At 38.2% G+C, this 16,076-nt stretch overlaps 2 protein-coding genes across 15 annotated transcripts in view; one reads left to right on the top strand and one right to left on the bottom strand.

Moving 5' to 3' along the window:
• Positions 1-2,100, bottom strand: part of OGFOD3 (2-oxoglutarate and iron dependent oxygenase domain containing 3) — a 128,184-nt gene extending 126,084 nt beyond the window's left edge. For all 4 annotated transcript variants that reach the window (XM_001374404.4, XM_007483430.3, XM_056817494.1 and 1 more), the window contains exon 1: positions 1,963-2,100. In XM_001374404.4, coding sequence (XP_001374441.1) covers positions 1,963-2,051 — 89 coding nt within the window. In that variant the 5' untranslated portion in view covers positions 2,052-2,100. The remainder of the gene's footprint in view (positions 1-1,962) is intronic.
• A 6-nt stretch (positions 2,101-2,106) lies between these two features.
• HEXD (hexosaminidase D) overlaps positions 2,107-16,076 on the top strand; it is a 36,849-nt gene continuing 22,879 nt past the window's right edge. Inside the window, exons 1-5 of one of the 11 annotated variants that reach the window (XM_007483435.3) lie at positions 2,107-2,245; positions 7,177-7,271; positions 9,030-9,163; positions 13,587-13,696; positions 15,534-15,621. In XM_007483435.3, the coding sequence (XP_007483497.1) occupies positions 9,080-9,163; positions 13,587-13,696; positions 15,534-15,621 (282 nt within the window). In that variant the 5' untranslated portion in view covers positions 2,107-2,245; positions 7,177-7,271; positions 9,030-9,079. Of the gene's footprint in view, positions 2,250-2,472; positions 2,699-7,176; positions 7,272-9,029; positions 9,164-13,585; positions 13,716-15,533; positions 15,622-16,076 lie in introns of those variants that run through there. The other 10 variants (XM_056817490.1, XM_056817489.1, XM_007483434.3 and 7 more) reach the window with 10 other exon arrangements.

Genomic DNA, 16,076 nt, shown 5'->3' with positions numbered 1-16,076 from the left:
ACAAATCCTGTTAGAAGTTTAAATCTGTCCTTTCTGAAAATTAAATTAAAATTTAAAAACCCGAGATCCTGAGTTCAAGTCCGGCCTCTGACACATCCTAGCTGTGTGATCCTGGGCAAGTCACTTAACCTCAATTGCCTAGCTCTTACCCTTTTTGAGGAGTTAGAAGAAAGAATTGAGTATGGCCAGAAATTTTACCCTATCTTGGAGCTCTTTTTTAGACTTAGGACAACCCAGCATTTTGGACTTTTTGTCTGGAATCACCTTGGAATCAAATCCAGGTGGGTGGCAAGGATTTTTTAAAAAAGATGAAAAGAAAATTAGTTATTGAGATTAAGGGAAAACATACACAAACTCCAAATCAATCATTAAAAAACTGCTTGATTTGGCAAACTATTTTGTTGACAAATTTTGTTATCCTTATTTTCATGTACTAGGGGTGCCATGACAAGCCTAAAGATGGAGGTAAATCAAGCTTATTTTCGCTGATGAAAGAACTCAGAAAGATGGACAGTACATACTACAGAGGCATAGGAATCAAAGTTCAAAACAGGCAGGAAGTCATACAACTAAAACAAAAGTTAAAGATCTCACAGTTATCTTAAGATAATTGGAATTTTTGAGGAATCAAAATAGATAAACCTTAAGTACTACAGATCAGATCAGACAAAAAGTCCAAAATGCTGATAGCTTTGTTAAAGGAAGTCAAAGCACCTACAATTAATAGATCACTGATCAATTAATAGATTTTGAGGCAAGGACTATTAGACTTGTAAGCTTTCCTATGCTAGGTTGTCCTAAGTCTAAAAAAGAGCTCCAAGATAGGGTGAAATTTCTGGCCATACTCAATTCTCTCTTCTAACTCCTCAAAAAAACAAAAAGAAATAAACCAAATGAAGTCAAAGATCAATACTTAAAGTAGCAGATTAAGGGAAAAGGCTGTAATCAATTAACTTGTAACAATTAAAGAAATGTATGTATTATCATTTATGTGGAAGATATTCTTATTTCTGTTTTACAGATGAGAACGAGGAAGCAAATAGAGACAGTGCAAAGAGCGAAGAGGAGCAAAGAAAAATGCATTTAATAAAAATCATTATCAAAGGGATCAAGTGTACACATTTTAAAAGATCAAATAATTTGCTTAGAGTCACAGATTTAGTTAGTGGCAGAGCAAGAACTGGAAAAAACCTTGTGTCTCCTGACTGAGCCAAGCATTCCTTCCTCTCTGTCCTGTATTAATATCTATAGGAGATCCGGGAAAAAGTCAAAAAGCCACAAATTTTAGTACAACTTAATTAACTTGTGCGGTTGAACTCGAAAGTAAACAAAGATATTCTTCTCTATTTTAAACATGTACTCTTATTGCTGTTGTTCAGACTTGTCCTTGACTTCACTCTCAGGGACTTCATTTGGAGTTTTCTTAGTAAAGACACTGGAGTAGTTTGCTATTTCTTCTCCAGCTCATTTTACAGATGAGAAAATAGAGACAAACAGTGGGGAGGAAGGGGGTAAATGACTTGCTCTGGTTCACACAGTCAGTAAACGTCTGAGATGGGATTTGAACTCAGAATTATGAATCTTCCGGACTCCAGGCCCACTGTGCCACCAGCTGCCTGATGTACCCTTAGGTCACCATGTTTAAGTTGTCATCCAACAATAAATCAATCAGCAAATCTGTACTGAGCGTTTTTTATGCATAACTCCATAAAAAGAGCAAGGCCCTAAATTGACAAGATCCAGGAAGAGGGAGCAGCACAGCTCAGTCCTCTCCCATAACTCTTCTAACAAAGATCGAGAAAGACAGAGGCCGGGTCAGGAATGACCGCCAAAATGCCCAGCAGCTCTTTTTCCGGTCCAGATCAGCACAGGGAAACCAAGTAGGGCTCGAGCCGAACTGCCCCTCCCTTTGTTCCCTCCTCCATCCCTCCCCAGCACCGGCACAACCACTACCGCCGCTACCTGTCCAGGCGCCTCGATTCTGCCAACTCTACCCCGGCCGACGAGCTGCCTTCCGTGGCTTTAGACCCACTCCTCCTCAGTGGTGCCATAGTGCAGGCGCCAGCCTAAGAAGTGCAGAGAGAGCGAGCTTCAGTCACGCCTCCTCAGAAAGGAAGCCCTGGAGCCTGGCGCACCGACACTCTAGGTGGATCTCAGAGCAATGCGATCGGCCATCGGCTTTGGGGACTGGCAGCCTAGGCCAGAGCAACCTTTGCCATAGCCGGGACGGAGGGGCTGGGCCGCGGTAGGTACGCAGGCTGAAAGCACTCGGTGGAGCCGCGGGGAAACTGGGACGGGTGAAGCGTTCCGGGTCTTTCGGGGCCTTTAGAGGCTCCTCTTCCTGAGCTCTCAGGAAAGCCTGGGTATTTGGGGGCTGATGTTGATCAAATGAAAAGAGGAAAGGATGTGCGGCTGCACTGAGCTTGGAGTTCTCTTCCCTTCGCTGCCTGGACTAACACTCCACCCTAGCCCATGCATTGGGCGGACCCGCGGGCTCTCGAAGCCCGGCCCTGGATGTCCCAGCCCCGGAAGACTTTGGACCACATGCGGATGGGGTGCCCCTTCCCCCCGCTGCCGCAAGTTAGGTTCCTTTGTAGCTGGGGCATGGAGCCTTCCCGGGGCCCGAGAACTAAGCGCCCTACAAGAGCAGAATCCCCGAGGTTAATTGCCAAAGCCAGGTTGAACCCTCCAAGTCGAGGTAGCTTTTCCCACTTCCCTTTTCGATTGCGTTATATGGTTATTTTCCCAAACTGTGTGGATTCTTGTCCAACTAGGTAGGAAAGGGGCGAGGGGGAGGGGGGGAGGAATGGCTTTTCCATGGCACTAAATTCAAATACTATTATTTAGAAAAACCTGCGTAACTGAGGAATTTCCAAGCCCAGGCACAGTGAACCCATTTCTAAGCCCTTTTGAAAAATCCATTTCAACAAAATAATTTTTATACTATACTGCTGTCCTGTTATCCTCAGAAATCAGTTTTGTAGTTTTTTGGCTAATATATCAGCCTCTGTTTTCCTGTTTAAGTTACTGAAAAGCTTTCCCTCAGGGGAATTGAGAGGATTCAGAATAAATAGTAAGTAACTAAAAAGGGCCCCTACGTATTAAGAAATAAATGCAAAATAATAGCATTTATATAGTTCTGTAAAGCATGCAGAACACTTTACATTTGTTATCTTATTTGAACCTCACAACCATAGGAGGTAGATTATTAAGCCCATTTTACAGATGAGGAAAAGTTTCAGAGGGAAAGCAATATGTCCTGGCACTTATAACTACCAAGTGTTCAGGACAAGATTTGAATTCTGCAAGTCATTAATTTGCTAAAATATTTGAAATTATTTTGCTTAAAAGGTTAAGCAAGTCCCTTAAGGTTCGTTTTCATTATTTCCTTGTTTAGCAAAAATTTTTGTCAATGATAAAATCAGCTTTTTGTAAATGACCAAATTCTCATTATCTTTTCCACAAAACCCTGCCCCCTCTTACATTCCTTATTACTGTAGAGAACAACACCATCCTTCCATTCCATTATAGGTATCATCTTCAACTCTTCGATATCTCTCAGCCCCATCCCCCTACTCCATATCCAATCTATTGCCCAAACCTATTGATTTCGCCTTTGCAGCATCTCTTTATATATGCATCCTTCTCACCTCTGACACTACCACCACTCTGGTGTAGGCCCTAATCAAATAACTCTTGGACTACTGCAATCACTTGCCTGCCTTATGTCTCTTCCCACTGGGATCCATCCATTGAGGTCTGACCATCACTCCCCTACTCCTCATTCCTTATCACCTCCTGGTTGTTTTGGATCTATCCAACTTTTCATGATCCTATAGGCTATAGCATACCAAAAGTGTCCATGGGTCTTCTTGGCAAAAATACTGGTGGTTTACCATTTCCTTCTCCAATGTATTAAAGCATACAGGTTAAATGGCTTGCCCAGGATTGCACAGCTAGTGTCTGAAGCTGAATGTGAACTCAGGTCTTTCTGATTCTAAGCCTCTATCACCTCCAGGATCAAATATGAAATCCTCTCTTTGCCATCAGTTCTCTATTTGGCATTCATAATCTATCCCCCACCCTCATCCCCTTCTAGTGTATAAAGACTGGAATGCCCCACCACATACTCTTCAGAAGTAACACTGACCTCTTTGCTGTTCTATTAACAAAATATTCTAGTTCTCAACTTCAAGTATTTTTTTCTGGCTGTCCCACATTCCTGGAATGTTTTCCCTCTTCATTTCTGCCTGTTAGTTTTCTTGCTTCCTGTCTTCTACAGGAAGCCTTTTCCAGTCCTTAATTCTAGTTCCTCTCTTCTCTATTATTTCCTGTTAATCCTGTATATAGCTTGTTTGTACTTATTTGTTCATTTATAACCATTAGGCCATGAGCAGGGACTATCTTTTGCCTATTCTTGTAACTCCAGCACTTAGTGCAGTGCCTAACAGTTAATAAATGTTTATTGACTGACTAGCTAGTTGTAATTAATGAGGTAAATTTATTGATATGTCTGATTGATGTTTGACTCTTTCTACATATATGTACTGACATATGATAGCAAATAATGTATGATAATATCTAGAGTCGACCCCAGCATAATGGATAGAAAGCTAGAGAGCTGACCTTGGAGCCAGAAAGATTCTGTGGCCCTAGGCAAATAAATCAACTTCTCAGTGCTCTAGGTAACTCTCTAAGACATAATCCAAGAGAAGAGCCCACCTTGCATTGGTTAAAGGAATTTTCTCAACTGGGAGTTTTCTATATCAGTGAAATCACTAGAATCTTTATCCCTATTCCCAACATGTATATAATACATGATTGTAAAATATATGGGTATGTATGGTAACAAATTAGAATTTATTGAGCAGAGTATTCTAGGAAGGAATAAAATGTTCCAAAAATAAGTCGGCCTACTCACCTATGTAAATGACAAGTATGTACATAAATAACTATATTACAAAATGTAATAGGCAAGTATGAGAGATACAAAGTATTATGGTAATTTGGAGGTAGAAGAGAAAGATTACAATTAGAGAGCTCAAGGAATGAGTCATAGAAGAGATGATGTTTGACCTAGGTTTTAAAGAATATTTATCAATTAGGTCAGAAGACAAAGGCATTCCAAATGTAGAAGAAAGACTTCAGCAAAGGCATTAATTATGTTTAGAGAACAGCAAGAACCACAAATTACCCATTAGAGTCAATGGGTATGGGGGCAGCTAGACTGCTTAGTGGGTAGAGAGCCAGGCCTAGACAGGAGGTCCTGGGTTTAAAGTAGGCCTCAGACACCTATGTGACCCTGGCCAAATTACTTAACTCCAATTGCCTAACTCTTATCACTCTTCTGCCTTGGAACTGATACTTAGTATCAATTCTAAGATAGACGGCAAGGATTAAAAAAAAAAACTATTGGTATGGTTCAATGCTATCATAATAACAAGACCTATTCCCCAGTTTTTTAATGTTATTTCATTCATTGTATTTGTATCCCTAGCATCTAGAACAGTATCTAGCATGAAATAAGTACTAACAAGTGGTTGCTACATGTTAGTTTAAAAAAAAATTCATTATTACTACAGTAGACCTATAATCACAACGATTTGGGATTTTCTGCCAAAATACAAACCTTCCCTGGCTGCCCATCCTATATGTTTCTTGCATTTAAGTGCCTATTATCTGCTAGATAAACCAACTCTACAGGCAGGGTAAACAAGTTTAAGGTAACCAACAGACCTCAAACCTTTCAGTGAACTGGGAACATGTAAAAACTTCCCCTGACAGAAGAGTGGTGGAAGTGGGTGCTGTGGACTGCTTAGAGCTTGGTTAGACATGGAAAAAGCCAAGGTCATCTACTACATCCTGAGCCATTACAGTCATCTTGACTTTTTGTCTTGCCACTAGACTTTGATGACTCTGAAAGAGTGAGGTCATTACCTTCAGAATTCATGAACTTCAGAATTCATGAACATAGAAAATAAAATATTTGTATGTGATGTTAAAAGCCCATCTTTGTGTGTAACTGAGTTGAGGTTGAAAAGAAGACCCTGGGAAGTGAATTAAGAAAATTGAGGAGTCAGGAGATTAAGGTATTTGAAGGAATATCAATATTTTGGAAATCCCCTAGTTATGTGGCGGAAGTTAGAAAGAAGACAAAGTCTGTGAGCCAGGCATTGAACTCATTGAGGAAAGAGGAATGTCCTGGAAATCAGTAATGACTGCCAAAATCCTTATTAATGTAAATGTCAAAGGAAGAGAGGTTACTGGGTGATAGTAGAAGAGGGGAAAATTGGAAATGGCAACAGGAAATAAGTATTCTTACTTGACAAATGAGTCCAGGGTTACGAGCATAAATGCTAGAAAGAGTGCCCAGGAAGACCATGGCATCCAGAGGGAGCCAGGCATGAAATAAGAGACAAAAGATGGAAGGAATGGAAAAGGAAACAGTTTAACCTGAGTGCAATTTTGTTACCTGTGCAAGAAGAATTCCAGGGAACATGTGAAAAGGGTAGCTTTAGAATGCAACTTTTGTACTGGGCTGAGGTTGAAGGGAATGAAAATAAGGGAGTGGGTAACTGGGGTCAGAGAACAGGTTTAAATGATGACGGGGTGTTAGAATCACTGGAATATAGAATGTTATGGCAGGTGGGTGTTTGTCAATCAATCATCAAGGAAAGAGTTCATATAGATTATCAACATTGGGAAAGTAGAGTTCTCTTAGAGCTTTATGAAACTGAATGTAGCTGAAAAGAAATTTGAGAAGGAAGAGGAGGTGCCCATATTGTGGCAGGCTTAGGCATTATATGTAAAAAGAGCAATAAATAGGTGGAGGAAGTACAATGGCATGTGAAACTATGTCAAATAAGTATAAAATCCTGCTGTTCTTTCAGAGATTTCTGTTGTTCTGGATAGACAAGGTAGGGAAAGGCCAAATTTTCCCCAACAGACCCCAGTCACTCTCAAGAAGAATAGAGAAAGTACATCCAGACTAGCCACAAAGTACATACTTATATTCCTCCATGCTAAAGAACCTAAAGAAATGTCAGCATGACTGAAAAATATCTACTTCTTTCTTTTTCCTTTTCACTATGTTTTCATAGTAGTTCATGTTATTAAAGAAACTGATCATGCTTGCTGCAGTTAACACTCTAACATTTTCATATCCTCCATTTTGAGGAAGTGTCCAGACCAGCCATGATCCACCCTCCAGATTTAGCCACTGTGCTTCAGCTGCTTTATCCCTCTTCTCCTGTGGCCTTCTTCTCTCACTGGTGAGTTACTCCTAGAACCCTCATTTTGAGAAAAGGCCCAGACCAGATATCCTTCATTCTCTGGACTTTACCACCATGCTCCAATTCTGCTATCTATCCTCTTCCCCTTTTCAGCTGCCTTTTATGTGTTGTTTTCCTCTGATAGAATGTAAGGTCAGGGACTGACCCTTTTTTTGGCATATATTTGAGAGTCTAAGAACAATAACTAGTGTATAATAAGAACTTAGCAAATGCTGTTTCTGGACTTGATTTCTTTATGTAACTACTGTTGGAAGAACAATAGAAGGAAAAGGTCTTTATGAAAGCTGAGAGCAGGCATTTAGAATGTATATGAAGGTTATAATAGAATTTCTGTACTGATGAAAAGTGTTGCTTCTCAAAAGTTTCATTGACAAGACCACATTTAGATGGAAATAGTTTATAAGGTTTTAAAGAAAATCAACATTTGAGAGAGCATCAATTTCTCTACCAAACACTTACCAGTGGCCCCTGTGTGTTTAAACTCACTTTATGATAGTCATTCTAAAAGATTTCATGGGGGCAGATTTTTTTTTAGTAGAATTATATACAAGCTTAGTGAGATTATGCTTTCTTGTTTCCATTCAAAATTTATTTTAAGTACCAAAAAACCTTGTTATATCTCTAGCCAAAATTCTTATTTAGGTTTAGATATAGTCAGTTTATAAAACTTGGATTGCCTATTCACTTTTATTATGTTGGCTTTATTTTTCCATACTGCTTTCCTGCCCAACACAGTATGTTCTAGGGCTTTCTCCTTCCCTCCTTTCTAAATGGCATGAATTCAAAGAATGTTAAATAACCTTAATATGAGCCTAAACAAAATATATAAACCTTCTTAAGGCAGCTGATATCATAGTGGATGGAGCACTAGGCCTTGGAGTCAGAAATACCTGAGTTCAAAACCCAGCCTCATATACTTACTAACTATGCAACCTAAGCAAATCACTTAACCCCTGTTTGCCTCAGTTTTCTCAAGTGTAAAATGGGGATAATTATAGTACCTCCTTCCTAGAATTGTTATAAGGAAATTAGGTAACATTTGTAAAAAGTGCTTAGCACACTGCCTACTATATAAACACTTACTCCTTTCTCCTACCATTCATAATTTTCCCCCCAAAATAATTCAACTCAAACCTATCTTAATTGTTTTTAAATTCTTCTGCTTTCATTTAAATATAATTACCATATTAAGATTTGAAGATTTTTCTTTCTTTACTAGTTATATTTTATTCCTATCCTATGAGATAATAAGTAATCTTCAGTTTTTCAGTTAGGGAAGCTGAAACCTATTTATAGTTACATAGTGTCTTAGAAGGTCTTTCTCCTAGACAAACAATAGAACACCACCTATTTTGATCTTGTTTTGTGGTAGTGGGTATGCTGGAGTGAAGAAAAAGGATTTCCCAGTGACTTCTACACAGCTATTACTATTACTACCTGAGTTGAGATTAGAGTATAACTGCCCTTAAAATCTTGGCTAGGAGGTGATATAGCTAAGGTAACTTGTTAAATTGTAATATGTAAAGAGTAGATGTGGTTGTGTTAGATATGTGCCACAGAGCTAGTTGTTGTGGAGAGGGTAGTATATGACCAACCTTCCCATTCTGATTCCCTACAACCACAAAGATTTTGGAGATCCCTGTCCTGGAGAATAAAATAAATCTATAGCCAATATAAGAACTATCAAAAAGACCAAGAAGTCATCTAATTTTAACTCTTAATTTCTTCTTTTGGTAGAAGAGCCCATACTAGAGAACTTGGGAGAAAAAGCATTAATAAATATCAAAATGTCAAGCTCTTCACCATTCAAAATGCAGCTAGTACACTTGGACCTTAAAGGAGCTCCCCCCAAGGTTTTATACCTGGCAGAGGTAAGGATTGTACTTCTCTTTGGGATTTGTTGGTTACATTAAAGTTCCAAAGCGTCTTACTCCCTCCACACCCTGCCCTAGAGAAGGTACTATGTGACCAAAAAGAAAAATGTATATGTAAAACTATGTCATGCATATTTCATCAGTTCTTTCTCTGAAGGTGGATATTCACAGTTACTCTTCAAACAATATTGCTGTTGCTATAGCAACATTACTACATTCTCTTGGTTCTGCTCATCTTGTTTTTCATAATTTCATGCAGGTCTCTCCATTTTTTTTAAATTAATCTACTTGTCATTTCTTGCTGCAAAGTAGTATTCTATAATAATCATCTGCCACAATTTGTTTAGCCATTCCCCAATTGATGGGCATCCCCTCAGTTTCCATCTCTTTGTCAACTGGGGTTTGTTCTTTAACTTTGTGGTAACATTTTAATGTTAGTTTTCCTTCTTTATTCTTCAGGAAGTTTGAGTTTCTCTGAATCAATCCAATACCCAAATGATATATAAGGTTGTATTTCTAATCTTTGGGGTAAAATGAATTTATCAGATGTCTCCTTAGGGTACCCTATCTGACTACCAAATTCATTTATTAAGGATGTGCTTTGATATATGCTAGACTTTGTGCTTGAGGAATGCTTAGAGACCATTTCTAATGAAACTGCTTATGCGAGGATGGTCAGAGGAACATGAAAAGGGAACTAAAAGGAACAACTTAAATTTAAAAAGAAAATACCCTGTTTTATAGAATCATAAATTTAGATCTGGAAGGAAATTTTGGAGGTTGTCAGCCCAACCTCAGCCTTTTACAGGTTTTTACAAAAAGCGAATATAAATCGGTCCATCCAGAGAGTCTAAGGGACTGGGAGAAAGCCATACAACAAGAAAGTGGCAGAGCTAGTATTTGAATCTCTCCTGACTCACAATTCAACACTTTTCCCAGTAGATTAGATCTAATATAAATTAAATCACTTTTTATTTGCAGCAAACTTTAATCTGAGGTTGGATTTCCCCTCCACTCAGCATATTTTTTGGTCTTCCTGACAATATCAGTCAGCATACATGGGGAAAATTAACTGCATTATTATTTGAAGCCAGACAGTACAACAAATCAAACCATATTTGGTTCCACCTGCTGCTCCATCTACCTCAGGAACTCGGCAAGACGTTGGGCATAGTGAGGGGGCAAGTGGCCATCAGGATCGAGGAGCATCAGCCCTGGCCCTGAATGCTTTCCTGGTGCCTGCCTTGTCACTGGCCTCTCCTGTATCTTGGGGACATGAAACTTTTCTTCTAGGCAGCAAGGACTCCCTCCCATTGTGCCTCAGGATTTTCACTAAGTCTTGGACTCTTGGTGCCATTTACCCAGAAATCTCTAGGAAGTTGTAAATATATTATGTCAATATTGCTGTGAACTTTTTAAATGGCCTTTGTCTTTCAAAGAGCTCTTAAATAAACAGAGGGCATATACTGCTCTTCATGGGCATAAAAAAATTATTTTTTTATTCATTTTTATTCATTTTTAACATATCTGGTTCTCCTTTGCTAATCCAAGTAATCATGAACTAACAGTTATTTCATGTTTATAATTCTGATGTTAACTTCTAAGAATATTTAATTTTTTTTGTTTGAGATCTTTTCTACAAAATAACTAATATGGGGAAATGATTTAGATGATTGAACTTGTAAAATCTATATCAGATTGATTACTATAACAGACATCCAGCAACTGTCATAAAAAGAATTTTCCTTAGTGGGTTTGGGCTCGAGAAGGAACAAGGAGTCTGAGAAAATGGGTGATAAATAAGAGACACAGACAAGTCAATTTTTAGCAAGGGAAGGCGTGAATCCCTGATGACATTCTCCTTGAAAAGATAATTAAAGGAAAATGTGAGAAATATGCTGACACGTGGAAGTAAAAATTCTAAGATAGAAAGCTCATGGCCAAGAGTGGCACTAGGAAAGATAAAGAGAGAGAGACAGCAGAGAGAACTTCAAGGTTGTAGGAAACAAGAGGTGGAACTAGGCACTCACCCCAGGCTTTATTGTGGATTGTGAGGATGAATGAATATGTAACAAAGCATAGTTGATTCTCATTGGTAGCATAGATAATAACAAGGTCAGAGTAGGTAGGGATTCACCTGACATGCACTTTTCAGAGGAATGAGGTGTGACAAGGAGAGAGCTAAGCCTTTGTGGCTTAGGCCCAGGAATTCTCTTGCCCTTAGAACTGCCTATACATTGATCATTAACTGCTCTGATCAAGTATTTAATACATCAACCATATTTCCATGCCTGGTATGCTACATTTACCCTTTCAGGGAGGAGTCAGGGAGCATGGAAAAGAGGAAGAGAATTTGGGACTCAATAATTTTACAATGAATTTTAAAAATTGTTTTTACTTGAAATTGGGAGGAAATGAAATATTATTTTAAAAATAAATTAACTTTAAAAAAAGAATAATTAAGTGAACATTTGTTAACCTATAAAAAAAGGCAATTCTAATTTAGGGAATACATTATTGTAGTACAGAAAGGAAAGTCCATGAATACCTGTGAAAAAGAAGTTGGAGAGAGCTAAGGAGAGTCTAAGTAGGCAGATAGTTTCCTCTTTAAAGGTTATAGTAATAATTAACAACAACTAGCAATCTCACAATAAACCTAGGAGACTAATGAGGAAAATGAATCAGGCAGAAGCTAAGTAATTGCCCAGGATCGCACAAAGAGCATATTATCTGAACCTGATTCAAACTTGGGTCTCCCTGACTCAGAGTGCAGCACTCTATTTACTATACCCTTACTGCCTCTTGATATTAAGTTGGAGAGCTGGGTTAAAAGAATAGAGAAATTGTCGCTGGCTTTTTCCTAGGAAGAGTGGTGGAGCTGAGAACCTGGGCAGAGCCAACCTTCCTTGAAAGAAAGAGACTTAGAATGGATGATTAGAAGAGAGAAAGAGGTATTTCCAGAATGTGCTGGTAAATGTTTAACAACCAGCTCTAAAAAAAATGTTCTCAGGGCTTACTTTTAATTTCAATCTTTATTATCAACATTTTCTCCATCACTTTCCTAAGTACAGACATGAGCAGAAGAATAAATTAGGCTCTGATTTGTAGCACTTATTTCTATGGTTACACTGAAAATTTAACAAATAATAGATTCCCAGCTAACTAAAGTAAACCTCCGGGCACTTTTTTTCTGGACAAAGATGACCACTTAGGCCTACATGGGATTCCAGGTAGAATTAGATTGTATAGCAGATGCAGCTAGGTAGTGCAGTGGACAAAGACAAGGAAGCTCTGACTTCAAATCTAGCTTCACATCTACTTATAACTATATAACATTGTGCAAGTCACTTAAACTTGTTTGCCTCAGTTTCCTCATCTATAAAATGGGGATAATTATAGGTTGTTGTGTCAAAACCACTTGGCATAGTGCCTAGTACATAAGTATTATATAAATGTTTATTATAATTATGTGCATACAGCATATTTAACACACGATTATATACATATATATAAAGCTTTACTCTTCCATTGTAAATTTATCTCTTGCTTTTTGAGAGGAAAGGGACTAAATATTGACTTAAGGAGACTTTTTGGGATATCAGTGAAAATCTGATTCCTATAAAAGTAGGAGTACATCAAGTTATTTACACTGTTAGAACTAAAGAAAGCACCTTGCATAGCAACTTGCCTTGTCACCATCACCAGTATCCCTTGTGTTAGCACTGGGACCTTTTTCCATCATACCTCATCCCTACCACCCCATCTCACAGAGAACTAGACACATGCAACATACTTATGCACTTAATGATTTCTAATAAGGAGAAATGGGGGTCAGATTTGGTAACATTCTAATTTTTGGTAACATCTAAACATTGGATATTATACACAGTAAACTACAGCCCTCCTTCCTGACATAAGCAGGTGGTCCTCCCCAAATGTCATTCAATCCCACCTCTGTTTCATGCTCAATGTACAGATATTAACATGTATTACCATGGCCTCTATCTTTAAATTAACTTAGCATTGATGTGATAGATATAAATCTTCACTTTCATCTTTTTCTTCCTCCCTTCTCCAACTCATTCCAGCATCCAGGCAACCAGTCATCAGTAAAGATTAGGAAGCAAAATCAAAGAACAGCCTTAACAGCTTCCCTTTAGCTACAAAATATATTATGTCTTTGAGTCTTTAGACTTAAGCTCCAGCCTACCTGTTTGCTGGTTTAATTCTTTAGCATTATATTTATAGTCAAAATTCCTGTTTACATATTGATATCTAGATATTGAATTGATTAAAAGAATTAACACTAAGGTTTGAATGAGTTGGCATTCCTTTTGTAGATAGTAGACTTGAAATTTCAATTCTAAGAACTTATCTAGTCCAAATTATGCTTAGTACTTTGTGCCTTTTTTTCCTCCAGATCTTCCCTCTCTTCCATGCCCTTGGTGCCAATGGTCTCCTCATTGAATATGAGGACATGTTTCCCTATGAGGGACCTCTACAGCTCCTGAGGGCCAGGCACGCCTACAGGTATCCTGAGGGCTTCGAGGTAACCAGGAGGTCCAGGAATGGATTCATCTTAGACTAACAGTGACTTGAAAGTGAAAAGCCAGGGAAATCCACAGGACAAAAAGACACTCGAAGGGGTGCTTAGAAAATGAAGAATTTAATATTTATGGTTATATAGCATTGGGGGGGGCACACTATTTTTGACATAGCAGCAATCTGTAGTAACAAGACAATGACATTTTATTATGGGAAAATCAATGTTACCAAGGTTTCTATAGGGAGGAAACTCTCAGATAAAGAAAAGCCACTGTAGGTTGGCACTTTCTCTTTAATTTGTAATGTTAATGAATAGCCTACAGCAGAACCCTTTGGGAAGGGGCAGGAGAAGGGGAAGGTTGAACCAAATTAAAGTGTAATTGGGAAGTACTTAACAAAAAAAAATACAATAGAACATAAATGATGTTAATATGTGGTTTTCTAAGTCAGTGATCCTTAGGGGTCCTCATATAGCATTTAGTGGCCCTATTTCTATTTGAATTTGATAGAGCACTGAAATGTTGAGTGACTTGCCCAGGATCATGAATGTGTTGGAGATAAGACCTAGACGAGGTGCTTTGAGGCCATCTCTCTATATGCTATATTATATTGTCTCCGAGGTTTACATAGGTGCCTTTAACAGAAAACCAGTCCACCCATAAGGATTAATGCAATGTGAATATGATTTTATATGGTCAGATTAAAATGTTTTAGACCAAAAAGATAAAAGCTAAAAAGGGATAAGATAAATCTACAATATAGGGGCAGCTAGATAGCATAGTAGATAGAGTGCCAGATCTGGAATTGGGAGGACTTGGGTTCAAATTTGACCTCAGACACTTTAGTGTCTTCCTAGCTGTGTGCCCTGAGGCAAGTCACTTATCTCTGACTGTCTAGCCCTTGCTACTCTTCTGTCTTAGAATCAATATTAAGACAGAAGGTAAGAATTTTAAAATAAATAAAATGTTTAAAATCTATAAAATCATGATTGGTAGACAGACTGATATTTTAGAACTAACAAGGACTCCTTGAAGTCAGAAAAAGGTACTTTCAAGATAAATTAAAGGAATACCTACTTTATTTAAGAGATAATACTAGATAGTATTAGTAACCAGATATAGTACTAATTAACCCAAGAAGGGGCACAAATACGGAAAATATAAATAGCTTCAAAAAAGGTTAGATAAATTCATCCATTATAATCCTAAATGAGGTTATTTAATGAGACTAAGTAAAAGTTTTTCTTAATAAGCCTTTAAAGGTTATTATTTTTTAAGGGGGCAGCTGGGTAGCTCAATGGATTGAGAGCCAGCCCAGAGATGGGAGGTCCTGCCTGGGTTCAAATCTGGCATCAGATACTTTCCAGCTGTGTGACCCTGGGCAAGTCACTTGACCCCCATTGCCTAGCCCTTACCATTCTTCTGCCTTAGAACCAATACACAGTATTGATTCTAAGATGGAAGGTAAGGGTTTTATTTTTTTTAAGTTATTATTTTTTAAACTTAAGGTACAGCCTCTATTTCCTTAACTGGAAGCACATATATAATAAACCTACCTTGAAACTTAAGTTTAGAATTCTTTCAAGTCCTTCAGAATTTTTGTTTTAAGTGCTTATTTGCACCATCTTTTTCATTCATATCATGGAGAAAATACTTTTCCCCAACATCCCCTTAAGAGAAGGCTTTGTAATAATGAAGACTGATATAGTTCTCTCAGAACATCCTTCAGAAAACTGGCACAGACTGTCATTTCTTGGTGAGGGTATGGGCAAAGACTGATTTTCAACAGCTTATTTAACTTCCCTCTTAATTCATTCCTCTAGCCACTCTGAGATCAAAGAAATTCTTCATTTGGCCAAGCTACATGACTTAGAGGTGATTCCCCTAGTGCAAACATTTGGACACATGGAAGTAAGTGAGAAACTAAATATTTAAGAGAAGTAGAAATGTAGAAATGAGGTTTATAGATGAAGAGCTGGATGGAACCTTAATGATCATCAAAACTAGTCCCCTTAAATCTACCTCCCACTTGAGCTTCACTATTTTTGATGTATATATCACTATCCTTCCAGTCACCCAGATTCATAACTTTGGCATTATTCTTGATATCTCATTCTCTTCTCCCTTTCCCCAACATGTACAGTTACGCATCTTAATTCTACTGCCTTTTACGTCTGTCCTCTTCTCTTGCACATGACTATCACCCTAGGAGGGCCAGAAAGCCCTTATCACCTCTTGCTTAGACTCTTTATTTTACTCCTAATTGGGCTCCATGCCTTAAGTCTCTCCCCTCAGCAATAATACATACTCCACACAGTTGCTAAAATGTGCTAAAGCACAGATCTGATTTTCTGTTTTCTGCTCAG

The sequence above is a fragment of the Monodelphis domestica genome, chromosome 2 (assembly GCF_027887165.1).
Source record: "Monodelphis domestica isolate mMonDom1 chromosome 2, mMonDom1.pri, whole genome shotgun sequence".
Lineage (NCBI taxonomy): Eukaryota > Metazoa > Chordata > Mammalia > Didelphimorphia > Didelphidae > Monodelphis > Monodelphis domestica.
The sequence above is the reverse complement of the archived record's forward strand: the minus strand, read 5'-3'. Positions and strand labels throughout refer to the sequence as shown.